General features: G+C 35.4%; 1 protein-coding gene and 1 long non-coding RNA gene across 2 annotated transcripts; one reads left to right on the top strand and one right to left on the bottom strand.

The window, feature by feature from the left end:
• The first annotated feature begins 930 nt into the window (after positions 1 to 930).
• On the top strand, positions 931 to 4,643 carry LOC107854746. Its single transcript, XR_001670093.2, has 5 exons — positions 931 to 988; positions 1,331 to 1,457; positions 3,547 to 3,646; positions 4,247 to 4,316; positions 4,389 to 4,643. It is a non-coding gene; the product is annotated as an uncharacterized LOC107854746 (long non-coding RNA).
• An 864-nt stretch (positions 4,644 to 5,507) lies between these two features.
• LOC107854742 (probable glutathione S-transferase parA) lies at positions 5,508 to 9,260 on the bottom strand. The gene is made up of 2 exons (XM_016699749.2): positions 8,211 to 9,260; positions 5,508 to 6,112 (listed from the first exon to the last, which is right to left on the bottom strand). The coding sequence occupies exons 1-2, from the start codon at positions 8,526 to 8,528 to the stop codon at positions 5,762 to 5,764; spliced, it is 669 nt and encodes a 222-aa protein (XP_016555235.1). The 5' UTR covers positions 8,529 to 9,260; the 3' UTR covers positions 5,508 to 5,761.
• Positions 9,261 to 16,813: the final 7,553 nt, after the last annotated feature.

Raw genomic sequence — 16,813 nt, 5'->3', positions numbered from 1 at the left:
ATTCAAAAAAACTACATGGGCTCCTCAACACTAGAACATGATTTAAAGATTATCAAGCATGAATTTTAAAGGGATTTTGGAACTTATGATTTAAATTTCGCATCTTGGGTGTGTTGATGATATTATTGTTTTGGTCTTTAGGCCTTTCCCCCTTAAATTGATTTAAACCTATATGAATATGTATGATGTTGAAGACCTGATAGAGAGCATTATTATTGAAATTTCTCTCTTTGAATATTTAAAGTTGATGAACTTGTTGGGAATGATTTAAGATACTTGTTTGATGTTTTAAAGGGATCTTTTCAATGTTTAAGTATTTAACATGATTTTGATGATAATGAGAGGTAGTTTCTTATTATGATTTCGTCTGTCTTCAAAAAGAAAGAATTGCATATGATTGATATCTTTGACATGACCACCTTGTGTATTTGAAATGGTGAAAAAAAGAGTTTCTTGCATATGTTTACATGAGCTTTAAGAAAGAGTTTCTTGAAATGATTTATCGATATGGTGGTCCCAGATTTACGTTTTGAAACAGAGATTTATTACATGTATTTTTACGTTGGCGATGGTCGTGTGGCGTAGCAGAGTCAGAGACTCCAACCCTTGCGGCACACTTGGGTTGGAGGCTTCCCCGCCGAGTCAATGGCGTATTCCATATGGCCGTGGAGTTTCAGAGTTGTAGGGTATACCACCTAGCACAGAAGTAAAATAAAGAATGTCTCAGAGTTCAGATGATTTTCTTTCAGAGTCTTTCAGAAATACCCATGAGATTTCTTACTCTATGATATGTTTATGAACTGTTTTTAAATTGCTCTCATATATGTTGAATATAAATTATTATTTTGAATTTGCTCTGCGTACCAGTACATCTTTATTGACCCCCTACCTCCCAGGTTTGGAGGCTCAGTCTAAGGGTCCGACTAATCAGTAGAGTATCCCAGAGAGAAGTGATCTGTGCAGTGGTGAGCCGTCTTTGTTCCAGAAGGTCTGTTATTTCAGATTATGTTATTCCGTTGTTTTGGTCTACTGGGGGCTTTGTTCCAGATGTTGTTTAGTTGAGTTCGGATTTCATTCCTTATTGTTAAACTAAATCCAGAGTATGACCATGTTTCCGTATCAGATTATATTTTCGCATCTCCTTTTATTATGTGAATGTTGTGCATGATTACCAGATAGAGTAGGAGCCCGGGCCTTTATGGTTCGGGATGTCCGTCATGGCCAGGCCCTAGTTCGGGTCGTGACACGTTAAATGCCTATATCTCACTGCTCAGTGTGTCAATATGATTGCATTATTATCTCTTATATTTCTGTTACCTGTATGCTGCAGGTGCAAATAATTTGATTCCCATAAAAAATGCACTTAAAATAGTTGAAAGGATAAGAGCACATGAGATATTTGCAGCAGAGAGGGTGATCCAACTGGGGCTGCTACAAAGAATATTCCTTATTGCCAGGTAAAGCTGTTTAACTGGTCGACTTGATAGAGAAAAATCATGCCATACAAAATGTGTTTACTAATATATACAAGCTATTACTCATAGAACTTTTCCAAATTTGTAGAAACATTTTTTGAAACTTAATTGCAACCTGGCTGTTCTAATGTAACTTGTTTCCGAGAATATCAATACTTTTTACTTTGATCGGAACATAGTTGTTGTTTGACTTGGCATCATACCCAGCAGTTACTTGGGATGAGATGTTCCTACATTAGTTCTTCTAAGTGATATTAGTTGGTGTTGTTCTGCTGCTATGTTCGGAGGGTAATCAACTGTTAGTTAGTACCCCTTTGATTTCGAGCGGACTTTTTCACTCTATTCTATTACATACGCTTAATGAGGAGAATGTTTTGTAATACACCATGGACATGTATATACTAGGTATCATGGGGGATTCATGGCTGTTCGTAATAGTTGATAAAAGAAAGGTCAATGCATCAATCCTCTATCTTATGTCTTTTCATGCTTATTATATATTTTTTCAAGAAGTTTTTAAATGTGGCTCCCTTTTTCCATTATAGCAGCAGATTATCTTAATTGTCACAAAACCTAAAGTATAATTTTTTATTATATTACCAGCTCCCACCATCTCCAGATGTTTCCTTTATGCGTTGGTTAGAGGAAAACAATCTTATAGAAGCCTTACCACAACAACAACAACATATCCGGTTAAGTCCTACAAAGTGGGGTCTCAAGAGGGGAAAGTGTACGCAATCCATACCATTACCTCATATGAAGGTATAGAAGCCTAACCATCAAAAGAAATTATCTACGAAAGTCAAGAACTTATTGTGATTGTGAGAATTTTCTTGAACAAATTATTTGTGACTTTTCGCTTGAATAGGTTGTATAGGAGACAAATTCCGCCAACTGCACGTGTAAACATCAATAGCGTTAGCCTAAAGTGATATCTTTTATTTCTTCTATCTTTCAAGTTGGACCCCTTGGAAGTTGATGTTTTATTTTTCTTAATCTTATGTTGTTTCACATTCTTTTAGGGATAATATGAAACTTATTACATTTTTTTACTAAGCGTTAGAGTGTTGTGCCAAAGTTCCTACAATGTTTATGTTTTTCTCTATAATCTACATGACTTTTCGGACTTATGTTACTTCCTTCGTTAGGCATAACTTAAAATCAACTTTGTGCTACGGAGCCAGCTTAGACTTAAAGAACCTTCTGTCCTACTATGTTGTCGAGAAAGATGATGTTTCTTTGGTAGAAGATGTCTTGGTGCAGATTATGTTCAAGTTCACGCACTATATTTTTCAGATAGCCATTGTTTCTGCTTGATTTCTCACAAGTTTGCGATGTACATGAATTGTATATACTGGATCTTTTTTTTCTAATGTGTGTATATCTAAATGACACTATCTTTGACATTTGTATACCCAAAAGAAGAGATGTGCTCAATTAGTATGCCTTTGTTTTGTTGCTTTGGTTAAGTGTTACTTTCTGTTTTATCTCTTTGATTGATTGGTTCTAGCAGGGGACGAATCTTTCTTCCAAAAACTTACAGAAAAATTGGTACTTTCCTGGGAAATCTTCTCTATATTTGGTCACTGTAAAGACATGTCCTCTCTATCTACACGAGGTAGGGGTAAGGTGTAAGTATGCTCTACAAGTCTACCCTCCCTAGACTCCACATCTGGGAATACACAGGGTATGTTGTTGTTGTTGTATACCGATACCAAACCCAGCACTTCATCTTTATGCGAAGTCAGTATCTTTGAACCAACAGAAGTCATCTGCTCAGTTAGTTTTCTTTAGTTTTATTGCTTTGATTAAGAGTTGCTCACAATTTTATCTCTTTGATTGATTGATTGTAGAGGTGTTTCGGTTATTGCACTAATTTGTTGTTGTTAGTGTTTCATTATTAGTTGCTATGTTCGCTTCACTGTTGTTTTCATTTCTGAGGACGATGTAGTAAAATTAATTTGGTGCAGGAAAGCTAAAATCTGGAATATGCCAAACTTAAGGCCAGACTTGAGGTTTTGCAGAATATTGCCTGAAAATTTTGTTGGTGGTTCAATTTTGATGTTTGCAGGCATTATGCAGGAGAAGAATTAAATTCGTTAAATCTGAAAGAACTTCAGAATCTGGAGCACCAGCTTGATTCTACTCTTAAACACATTCGATCAAGAAAGGTAGTAGAACTACATATATAGCTCTACATTAATGTGGATGTTGTTTGAGAAATAAACTACCGACACCACGGTTATCAAAAAAAATAAAGAATGAATAGGGGGGATTCACAAAGCCAACCCTTATTGCCACTATTTTGGTAATAGAAGAATCTATGGCCATGGAAACTTTTTTCCTGTGGTACTTTTGTTAATTGATTAGTTTAAGATTTAAGAGAATCTTCTGAATTTTATAATCTCGAATGAGATGGACTATCAGAACGAATATGAGGATTCACAAAGGCAACCGTGATTGCCTCTTTTAGTAACAGAATAAGCTGGGATTGTGGACACTTTTTTGTGTGGTATTTCTGCTTGTTTTAGAATGTTCTATTAAGTTTGAATGAGGTTCATTGGTATCACATCCTGGAAAGACATCTCTATATGCCCAATTATGTATATATATGCATCAAAGTCTGATATTTTCCTGAATCCTACTTGGATGTGTTTTACATACATCATCATATTTCACTGTATACTGTTAATAGTAACCTTATTTTATGTCTATACTAATTAGTAGTTCTAAGGTGGGTAGTAACTGTAGTTATGTTTTCATGTGAGCAGAAACTGTTGTTGATGAGAACAAGATCATTGAGTTGGATCTTCCAATGTCAAAAGCTTATTTGCGTAAAGGGTGAGTATATAATTATCTTTCTATTTTAGTATGTCGGTGATCCAGCTCATGTAAATTGGGATGTTGAAATAGGTGATGGTGAGATCAAGATCCGTCATTTTGTGATCTATTGGCTTGTGAATATGTCTGATTTTCATCATCCTCCAAGAAGACTGTTGCAGCATCATAGATTTTTCAACCACCGCATGCAATTCCCCAAAATGTTTCTACAGCACCATGTAATTATTATTATATAATACACGCTTCGTTCTCTCTGATTAGTCCTAATGTAATTCTAATCGTAAAATACCAAAAAACAAAAACTGACTTTTTTCCTTGGAATTTATCCTTATTTTTACCCCTTGTGAATTACTATTGTTGGGTTCGGACAGCGCTCGGGCTATCCCACTAGTAATGACCCTAAACGCCTAGAAAAGCTACTACGGACGTGCACGACTTTGGGGTTGTTACACTTTGAGGTTCACTTTTTGCTTTTAATAAAATAATAAAACTAACCTAAACAGCTCACTAGTGAATTTACTACTTTTAAAAAAAAAAACAAAAAAAAAAAATAATTCGGTTCAAAAGTCCGTATTGTATGCGCAAGAATATTGTAGAGTGATGAATATATTATATCTCGATGGTACTGCATTTCATATATTTTTTTTCATTTCATGTTCCAAAAGGCATATAAAGTGTCAAACTAGCAAAAAAGAAAGGATTAGATATAATTTTAATGGTTCTACTCTATTTGTCCTATTTCATCCAAGAGGATCAACTGTGTAGGTAGATCCAGAATTTTAAAAAACAAATAGGTACACTATTATGAAATGATAAATTTAGATTTCATGTCCAAGTGCTCATGAAGCTTATGGTTCTTACTATGAATTCATTATACTTCCAGAATTATAGGTTCAAATTAGTATATTTAGTGATTTTAACTAATACACTTATATTCGAATCAAATTGAGATCAGTTGATCACATGTGACATCCTTCACTACTGTTAATTTTAGTATAGTATTTTGATTCAATTGTACAAAATTTTGCAGTGACAAAAGGAGAACAGAAACTTCAATACGCCAGCACACACAACCACAAACGTTGATATTTGAATCCCAAGTTCACTACCAAAAAAAAAAAAAGATAACAATAATCGTCGGATTAGAACTTTTTGAGTATGGAAGCACACTTAAGTAGTCTTTAAAATATATACACGTAAACTGGTGTTCCTTCATATAGATACGCCCTTTATCAAGGTAATATTCTTACTTAGTCTTTACATGACTCGAACAATCAACTTAAATGAAAATCTTAAACCATTAGAATTACTCACGCAGTATGGTCCCCATAAGAGGCGGATCTAGTATCATAAATAAACGTATAACTCAAACAAGATGATGTGTTTGGTCATTAAAATTTGAACCCTGCATTCAGGAAATTAAAATTTTGAATCCGTCTATGTGTTTACTGACCATGTGTCCACCCTTTCTTGAACTCCAAATAAGCTTGATAAACTTGATCTTTAGTAGGAAGAGACTTAGATACAGAGTGTCTATTCAAGCACCTTCCTCCCCACATCACTAGCTTGGGGCATTCTGTTTCAATTATGTAGAAATTTGCAATGGTCTTGAAGACAATAAACCAATTGTAGAAAGGAACAAGGGTAATATCTACAAATCCAAATACATCTCCCCCAAAATAAAGTTTGTCTCCCAGCTCTTCTTCCAAAATCTTGGACCATTCTATAAGTTCTTCCTTACCTTTTTCTTGCTCTTCATTTGCCCCCATCCATATCTTTACACTTGATTCATGTACCTAACTCAATGCTTATAGAGTTATTCATATGATGAATAATAATATAGAGATTGTTATGTGATGTGCAATAAAGCGATGGTTGTTATGCCTCGAAACAGAGATGGATTTTATATGGAGTAATTGTGTAATCAGAAAAGGATCAAAAATATCATTAACCTATCATAAATAGTTCAAATATCTCCTTAACATTTTTTTAAGGTCCAAAAATGTCCTTTTCTAACTGCAGAATGATATGCCAATAAGCAGTCTAGGAAATACCATAGGGGCTCATTTACTATGAGGGATAAGGGATAACTAATTCTAAAATTAATTATAGAATGAGTTCGGCCCATGTTTGGTTGAGATAAATAATGAGATAACTTATCACGAGATTAGTTTACCCTAAGTTATCCTGAAATTATAGTGTTATTTTTCTCTAACATATAGGGTGGAACAACAGTTCCGGAATAAGTTATCCCAGGATAAGTTATCCCAAGATAACTTGTTGCCCAACCAAACCAGTCCTAATTTCCCAATTTTATCCAATTAAATATATTGATCTCATTAGAAAAATTTATATGTTTTACTTGATTTGGGGTTTATAAAAAACAGATTCAGTTGTATATATCACCTTCCTCAAACCGTACTTATAAACTCACAACACATACTCTGTTGTTTATTTATTTGTTGTTGCTCGCATAAAAAAAATTGTACAGTCAAGGATCTTTTGATTGAAGGGATTAATTTAGAATTAAATCTGTCCTATATTTGGTTTAAGAGTACTAGCTAAAGTCAGGATAAATTTTATATCATAATAAATGAGATTGTCTATCTCCCATAAAAGGTGAAATCATTTATCATAATTATAATCATCGTTGTAATCTTAGGCAGGACTAGATCCAGAGTGTTGAGTCTTGAAGTTTTAATGAATGACAAAATGAATGAAATATATTGTTAAAGTTGTTTCACTGATGCGGTAGAATCAAGAGTGCAAGTTCATTGATATATGAAGACAAGAGTGCTAAATTAAAAAAAAGTAGATAAAATAATAAAGTAGATAACTTCTACTTGATTATCACGTGTGTAGATCAAGAGATTGAGTTTGATTACAATACTCGAAGATAAAAAAAAATTTAGTCGAATAACGAGTTCTATTTCAACAAGGAGATCTACTTCTGGAAGGACTTCTACTTCACAGCAAACACTACGAGTAGGGAGTTCCACTTGAGATAGAAGACACATCTAACACTAAGAGTAGGGAGTTCCACTTGAGACAGAAAACACATCTGATGATGAAGGACTCTTTGGAGAGTTGTGTTAAAATAAAAGGAGTGACTTGCACAGTCACTTATGCACTTAAACAGAAAAAGGCAATTGACAAATTGACTTGACAGTGTCACAGCTTAAAGAAACACATAGTTGGACCAGATGATACTATTTAGAAAGTAAGATGTCTTAGTTTCTATGTATTAAGTTTGGTTTTTGAGTTGTAATGTTTATGTAAAGGATCATTGTCTTCAAGTTAGGAACTCGAAGACTTGGGAACACATACCTTGAGAGTTTTGTGTGTTTTGTAGAAGTAGGAATTAGAGTTTATAATTGTTAGATTACATAAGTGTTGTAATTTGCTGTTTGCTGAGGCTCAAAGTTGTTTAGTAAAGTTTGGGATAAAATCCTGTAGAGGTACAAGTCGTGATTATTTACACTTTTTTGAGTTGGATATTTTCACATGAAAATCATCGTCTCATTTACTTACTGTTTTAGCTTTGTTAAAACATGTTAGACAATCCGTTTCATTGATAGAAAACCGTGAATCTAAAATAAGTAAATCAGCAGTTCTAATACTCTATAGAGAGTAGCAAAGGGACAAAAGATTACATTATATCTTTATTTATATATATATAGATAGATAGATTGTTAACGTTTTAAATATAAGATTTTGAGGGATTCAGTATTCGCCTTGAGGTACCACATTTCAAATTTAGAGCACAATATTTTTATTTTTTGAATGCGTTAGCAAAAATTATGAATTGTCACTTATGTTAGGTAACCTGATTTTGAACCAAATAATCCCAACGTAGTAAAGTTAAATCACACAAATAATGAAATAGATCCTTACCTTCTTATTGATGAAGTCAACCAAGAACCTAGCTTTAGCTCTCTGGTACGGATCAGAAGGCAATAAGGAAAAATTATTTTTCCAAACCTCATCAATATACTGAATAATGATATCCGATTCACAAATAGGTTTACCTTTATGAACAAGAACAGGCACTTTCGCATGAACCGGGTTCATTTCCAAAAGCAAAGGACTTTTACTGGACAAGTCTTCTAACTTGTGGATGTAGTTGGTTCCCTTTTCAGCAAGGGCTATTCTTGCTGTTGATCCAAAAGGACTAGGCCAGTAATCTAAAAGGATCACTTCTTCTTCTTCCATGTTTCTTGAAAGTTAGGAATATCAAAAGAATAGTACTAGTACAAGAATTGTACTAAAAGAGTTTGTGGTTCTCTTTTGGTGTGCCAGAACCATTAAGGAGGGACTAATTTAGATAGAAAGGGACAATGCAATCATTTGGATTTTCATTATTGAGTCTTTTTTTAAGAACATCATTCCTTGTGTAATATAATGATGAATCAGAAGGTGTTTATTTCTAACTATTATAGAAAAGAGCTAACATGAGTTGATTTTAACATGTGCGGTTATTGTCCATTCATATTACTTTTAGGGTATTTTGATCTTTTCACTCTACCTTAGTAAGCACCATTTTACTGCTGCTAAAGCTCCACCACTTTTTAAGGGGCAATTGACGTGGAAATTCCAAGTTGTTTCTCCTTTTCTTCCAATTGTTTCTACAGTGAAGGTGAAAGTTCCAATTTTTTCATGTTATTCTACACAGATAAGAACTCCACTTTCACATGTTGGATGATATTTGTATATGATTTCAACACACCTGGTGCAAGAAGAACTTTATAGGATCACTTGAGACACATAAGAGCAGCATGCGAAAATCCCTGGGTGGTGCTGGGTGACTTTAATGCTATTTTATCTCATGATGATAGGATAAATGGTGAACCGATTACTCCACAGGAACTGGTAGACTTTCAGCAATGTGCGGATGATGTTGGGATGGGACCTTTGCTTAGTAAGGGTCATAGATACACTTGGCGTAATAAGAGAGATCATCAGGCAAGAATTTATAGTCATATTGACTAGGCATTAGGTAATCACTTATGGTTCATGCATTACAACCATGTAGAGGCTGAGTATAAAGACTTTGGGTGCTCTGACCACACATCTATAGTTCTTAATACTAACCTCATAGTGATGCAGGTAAGAAGACCTTTTAGGTTGTTGAATGTAGTAATGCAGCAGGAAGATTTTAAAGCCCTGACAAGATCAATATGGCAACAACAAGTGCCAGGCTACAAGATGTATAGTATATGGAGAAAACTATCCAATATAGCTGGTCAAGCCAAAGGGTTGCAAAAGGAAATGAGTGTTGTGGATAAAATAGTAGATGACTACAAGACCAGACTGAACCAAGTACAGAAAGGATTGAAGAGTGCCTCATTCAACCAGGAACTCATTGTTGAGGAGAGACAAATACTACACAACATAGAGTACTGGGAGACAATTTGTCATGCCTCAACTCCTATTGGGGCACAGATCTTTCTGCTACCTAAGAAGATCACAAATGTGGTTACCATAGTGTGCAGAACATTCCTTTAGACAGGAACTAATAATTTCTCTAATAAAGCTTTAGTTGCTTGGGAAACTATTTGTCAACGTAAAATTGTAGGAGGGATGAATGTTATAGATGTGAAGTATTGGAATAAAGCTACAATTTGCAAGCTCTTGTGGGGTCTAAAGACAAATACTACCATAACTTTACATTAGTCTACAAAGTCTCTAAAAGATACATAGACTTAGTTAGAGTCGGGACAAACCCCCGCCTTACTCTTGACTCACTGCATAATATCAAAATATATGGAATAGACTCGGAAAGCCCTGAATGAACCTGGAGCTCACCAATAGTCACTGAAAATCCTGTGCTCCTACTAGTAAGGTGTATGAGCTGAAGTACCTGTGCCTGCAGTATTAAAATGTAGGTCCCCCGTAAGGGACGTCAGTACAAAAATATGTACTGAATATGTAAGGCTGAAGGTAATAACACACGATACGAGTGCTCAGTAGAAATCAAATACAAGTGTATAAGTAGTACTAGTAGACCACCTTGATATATACTTGTGGGACTACATACATTATGCTCCTTTCTTCATTTTTACCTTTCTTACTTCATAATCTTTGTAAGCCACATATAATGCAAATGACTAGCTGATCAGTGGTAAATAGATAAATTAGGATCGGCCCATGCTAGGATTACGCCCCTGAGCTACCACCTACATATAAAGATTGGGATCGGCCCATGCTAAGCTTATCCCCCTGAGCTGCCACCCACATATAAAAGTATCGAGATCGGCCCATGCTAGGCTTACTCCCCTGAGCTCCTACTCATTTTATAGATTTGCGTTACTTAGTTTATTTAGCCTTTGAGATTGTTACTTTGATGGTCATCACATTATGGTACTTTGAACCAATAATCTGTTAATAAGAGACATACAAATGGATACTTAATGCAACAACAATGAGGTAGGGATCCATTGGCACACAAAATGAAGTGTTTAGAACCTGAAAATACACATGGGTCTTATTTGAGTAAACAGAGAACTTCTGAAATTTTCTAGTAAAGATAGATGTGCAGGTCAAATAATAAGCATGTATTGAGGTGTTTTAACACATTAGAGAGTGGGAACAAGGTCATTGGCTACATGGGATATAATATGTTGCCATTATGTATCACTTGTTATAGGATAACCTCGAAAGCTTACTTGATGGAACAAGTGTTTGATTTCATGCCAAAGATTACATAATGGAGTATGCGTTACATACCTGGTTGTACAACTCCAATACCAGCTCAAATCGGCTTCCCTACCTTTTAGATTACTTATCTATAATGAAATATATGGCAAACTAATATTAGCAACCAACCTTCACATTTTGGCTATTTAACTTCACCAAAACAACAATTGGGCAGTAAGCCTTTACTCTATTAATCAAAGGTGTTATCTTAACCTTTTTTCTCCTCTAATTACACCCACGTACCATACATGTTCTTATAAGATTAACAGAAACCATTTCAGATTCCGTACACATTCCAAACAATACGCAAAACATATTGCGCAGTAACAAATCCAATAATTAGTTTGGTGGTGTACCACCACACCTTTCTTTTATATTTCAATCCGAATTAGTCACACCTTTCTCCAACAAAAACCTGGCAGCCCACAACATATGCACACAAAACATTCCACAAAACAGCCCCAAATTCCTTTTATTGTAGCAATCAATTATTAAATTCATCATCTCTTGAGTTCTCAATAAGAACACATCTATAATTCTCTATCAAATTCATATACACAGGGAACAAAATGGAGCAGTCACCTTACCTCAATTCTGCAACTTATTCTTTTAAATTTGAACTCCTTAAGAACTTTAACTTTCACTTTCCTTCACACTTTAAACCAAATAAGAAAACAGATCTATTAATAACCAAGAAAAAGTGAGCAAGTAGTTTGTTCTATATTCTGCCATATATTTATAATTAGGCACCTGTAGCGTGTTTACGTAAGCTTCCATGAGATAATTAAGCTAAAACATAAGTGTTTTCACTTACCTTGGGATGCAAAGGTTGGGGTTTCTTCAAGAACACTAAAAAGGAAAATAGGGTTGCTCCTAGTTTCTTAAAAGGAAGTTGAGAGAGTCTGTGAAGTGTAACCCTTTTTTATGACTTAATAATGAGGGAAATGACCAGCAACTTCTTCTTATAAAGCCTCTATTTTTGGCCATCCACCTAGCTGATTTTGGACCACAAATTTAATCAAATTGGTCAAAGTAGGTGATGAACCTACTTAAGGAGTTCAAGCAACTCAAAATGTCAAAGTAGGTGATGCACCTACTTGCTTAATTTCTTAGTTGGGCTCAATTATATTTGGGCCTTGGTAGATTTGAGCATTGGGCCTTTTTTTTCCATTTTTCTTCTTCTTTTACTTAATTTGGGCCCAAATAAGTATTCTAATAAAGGCCCAAATCTGATTTATGGACTTGGTCCATTAACTTGGCTCATATAGCTCAAGTAGGTGACTCACCTACTAGCTTAATTAAGTCAAGCAAGCACCTCAATATTTTATTCCATTTTTAGCTCCTAACCCCTTTAATCTAACCTTAAACTTATACACACTTGGTCACTTTAAACTTCAGATTCAAATACAAACTTACGATCCCAAGTTTAAATAATTGTATCGACGTTAACTTGGTCATATCATATTAAACTGTACGGGTAGAATCTATAATTCCATCTATACCATTAATACTTGCATAACAAATCTCATTTGTTACCTATACCACAAGGCTATACCAGGTTCCATATAATTGGAACAAGTACAAGCAAAATACGAGATGTTACATCCTTCCCCCCTTAGGAACATTCGTCCTCGAATATTAGCATAACTATCCAACCAAAACAAGTTCAAGCCTAAGTTTAATATCCCTATTCTCACATAGTATTTATATATTACACTTACTTGTTATTGCTCTAATTCAGCATCTTGGACTTTATCTTTGTATTTGAACAAATGGGGGTACTTAAATTTCATCGCTTCTTCAGCTTTCCATGTTATCTCTTCTACTTGTTGGTTCCTCCATAGCACTTTTACAGAAGCTATTTATTTATTCCTTAACTTTTTAACTTGATCTAGGATAGCAATAAGTATTTATTCATAGGTAATATCTTTCGTAACTTGTACATCTTCTATCAGAGTTATATGAGATGGATCTCTCATGCACTTTCAAAGCATTGAGATGTAAAATACTGGATGGACTGTTGAGAGCTCTTGGGGTAGCTCTAATTCATAAGTGACTTGGCCAAACCTCCGAGTAACCTTGTATGGGCCTATAAAACGTGGACTTAGTTTTCCTTTCTTACCAAATTTCATCACCTTCTTCATTGGTGACACCTTTAAGAATACCCAATTACCTATAGAAAACTCTAGTCCCCTCCTTGTAATATCTGCATATGACTTGTGTCAACTTTGGGCTGTTTCTAGCCGCTGTTGGATCACTTTAACCTTTTCCATAGATTGATGAACAAGATCTGGTCCAAATAAGGCAGTTTCACCCGCTTCAAACCATCCAATTGGTGATCTACACTTTCTTCCATACAAATCTTCATATGGTGCCATTTTGATACTTGAATGATAGCTATTGTTGTAGGCGAACTCGATGAGAGGTAAATGATCATCCCAACTACCTTTAAAGTCCAGTACACAAGCTCGTAGCATATCTTTAAGTGTTTGAATGGTACGTTTTGCTTGTTCATCTGTTTGAGGGTGAAAAGTTGTACTTAGATTCACCTGTGTTCCCAAATTTCTTTGGAAAGACTTTCAAAAATTTACAGTAAATTGAGCTCCTCAATCTAATACAATATAGATTGGAACTCTGTGCAACCGAACTATCTCTTTAATATATAATTTGGCATATTCTTCAACTGTGTAAGTGGTCCTAACCGGTAGAAAGTGTGCTGATTTGGTAAGCCTATCAACTATCACCTATATGGAATCAAACCTTTGATATGTACGAGGCAAAACAATGACAAAATCTATTTTAATCATGTCCCACTTCCAGATTGGAAGATTTATACATTGGATATAACCCCGGGGCTTTTGGTGCTCTACTTTAACTCTTTCTCAATTTGGATATTCGGCTACAAACTCTACAATGTTCTTCTTAATGTCACCCCACCAATACATTCCTTTCAAATTATGGTACATTTTTGTTGACCCTGGATGGATGGAATACCTTGAATGTTGTGCTTCTGTCATGATCCTCTTTTTTAGCCCATCTACATTAGGCATACACAATCTGTTTTGGCACTGAAGTAATCTTTCCTGTGTAAGCTCAAATGCTTGCATCATACCACATTGCACATTTTCCTTAAGCTTTAATAGAATAAGATTTGCATATTGCTTCTCTTTTACTTCAGCTACTAGGGAAGATTCTGCAGCATTATAAACAATAAGCCTTTCATCTGGAGTTTCAAGAAGGTGAACTCCAAAATTGGCTAGTTGGTACAGATATTTAGTCAACCCTTGTCTTTCTATAGATGGAGCCATGGTCTTCCGACTTAACACATCTACTACCATATTTGCTTTCCCCGGATGATATAAGATATCAACGTCATAGTCTTTTAATAATTCAAGCCATCTTCGCTGCCTCAAATTTAGATCCTTCTGATTAAAGATATACTGCAAACTCTTGTGGTCGGTATATATGTCAACATGAATCCCATACAAGTAATGACTCCATATCTTTAAGGAAAATATAATCACTGCTAGTTCCAGATTATGCGTCGGATAATTCTTCTCATATGGCCACAATTGTCTTGAGGCATATGCTATGAATTTACCATGCTAAATCAATACACATCCTAAGCTAATTCTTAAAGCATCATAATACACTGCATACCCCTCTGTGCCTTCTAGAAGCACCAATACGGGTGTAGAATTCAACTTATTCTTCAGATTTTGGAAACTCTTTTCACATACATCATTCCATTGAAACTTGGAAGCTTTGTGTATTAGCTTTGTTAAAGGTGCAGAAATTGAAGAAAATACTTTAACAAACCTTCTATAATAACATGCCAACCCAAGGAAACTACAAACCTCCGTGGGCATTATAGGTGTTGGGCAGTTCTTCATGGCTTCTATCTTTTGAGTATCAACCTTTATCCCTTCATCAGATACAATATGACCTAAGAATACCACAGATTTTAACCAAAACTCACATTTGGAGAACTTTGCATATAGCTTACAATCACGAAGAAACTGTAACACCTGTCGTAAATGACTGGCATGGTCCTCATTTGATCTCTAATAAACCAGTATATCATCTATAAAAACTATCACAAACACATCCAAGAATGGCTTGAACACCCTGTTCATCAAATCCATAAAAGCTGCAGGTGCATTAGTTATCCCAAAGGACATGACTAGGAACTCGTAATGACTGTACCATGTTCAAAAAGTTGTCTTGCGTATGTCCTTCTCTTTGACCCTTATTTGGTGGTAACCAGACCTTATATCAATCTTTAAAAACCAATTGGCACCTTGCAACTGATCAAATAAGTCATCAATTCTTAGAAGAGGATATTTGTTCTTAATAGTCACCTTGTTCAATTGCCTATAGTCAATACACATTCATAATGAGTCATCCTTCTTACGCACAAATAACACTGGTGCACCCCAAAGGGACGCACTAGGCCTTATGAATCTTTTTTCTAGCAACTCTTTCAATTGCTCGCCGGGGCCATTCTATACGGAGGAATTGAAATTTGTTGAGTACCTGGAATCACATCAATACCAAACTCTACTTCTCGTTCTGGAGGCAAACCCGAAAGATCTTCAGAAAATACATTAGGAAATTCATTTACCACTGGAATAGTTTGAAGAGTTGGTGTCTCCGCATTCGTATCCTTCACTTTAACAAGATGACATATGTAACCCTTGGAAATCATCTTTTTTGCCTTAAAATAAGCAATAAATTTACCTCTTGGCGCACCAATATTACCTCTCCATTCAAGGACTGCCTCTCTTGGAAAATTGAAATACACCCTCTTAGTTCGGCAATCTACTGTGGCATAACAAGAAGCCAACCAATCCATACCCATCATAGCATCAAAATCTACCATTTCTAACTCAACTAGATCAGCCATTGTATCGCGACCGCAAATAGTTATTATACAATTTTGATACACACTCTTAGCTATAACAGATTCACCAATAGACGTAGATACTTCAAATGGCTTAACTGGCAATTCTGGTATTCTTTTGAACTTTCCAGCAACCAATGGAGTGACATATGATAATGTAGAACCCGGATCAACTAATTTATAAACATCATGTGAAAAGATGGACAATGTACCTGTAACCACATCTGGAGAAGCCTCTGAATTTTATCGATCCGCTAAAGCATATGTACAATTCTGAACTCCACTAGAGCTAGCTCCTCCTTTAGCACCTCTACCACAACCTATAGGATGTACACCTCTACCTGAATAAGGCACCGATGATAATGATGCAACGGTTGATCCCGTAGGTTGTGTCATACCACCTATGCCCCTTTGAGGGCATTCTTTTATCATATGTCCTGACGTACCACACCAAAAGCAAGCATTTGTCTTGAACTGACATGTGCCTAAATAAAGTTTTCCATATTATTTACATGGCTATCGAGGAGGCCTTAATTAGCTCATACTCCCTTGCTCTTGATACCCCACTATTCATAAACTCTGACTCTTACTTCTTTGCCCAAACTGGTTGCCTTTAGACCCTTAAAACTGTGGTGGAGTACTAGCTACAGAATAAGAAGATAATGGCCTAGGTGGTTTATTAGAAAACCGAGGCCTAAACTCTCCTTAGGATACCATGAACTTCCCCGTAGATATGGCCCTCTTGGAATATCCTCTTTCCAATTCTTGTGTTCTTCTCCTTTGCCTCTGATCCTCTATTTTTTGTGCAAAAGCTTGTATCCTTGCTATATCCATGTCTTTGTTCAAAGCAGCAATAGTATAATTCTAACCAAATATGGATCCAACCTATCCACATATC

The sequence above is a fragment of the Capsicum annuum genome, chromosome 9 (genome assembly GCF_002878395.1).
Source record: "Capsicum annuum cultivar UCD-10X-F1 chromosome 9, UCD10Xv1.1, whole genome shotgun sequence".
In the NCBI taxonomy this organism is placed as follows: Eukaryota; Viridiplantae; Streptophyta; class Magnoliopsida; order Solanales; family Solanaceae; genus Capsicum; species Capsicum annuum.
The sequence above is the reverse complement of the archived record's forward strand: the minus strand, read 5'-3'. Positions and strand labels throughout refer to the sequence as shown.

Bases quoted from the DNA above. Each gene is read 5' to 3' on its own strand.
- LOC107854742 (XM_016699749.2), bottom strand. From the start codon at position 8,528: ATGGAAGAAGAAGAAGTGATCCTTTTAGATTACTGGCCTAGTCCTTTT. The intron at 6,113-8,210 runs GTAAGGATCTAT...GCATTGAGTTAG, and splicing joins TTGACTTCATCAATAAGAAG to GTACATGAATCAAGTGTAAA.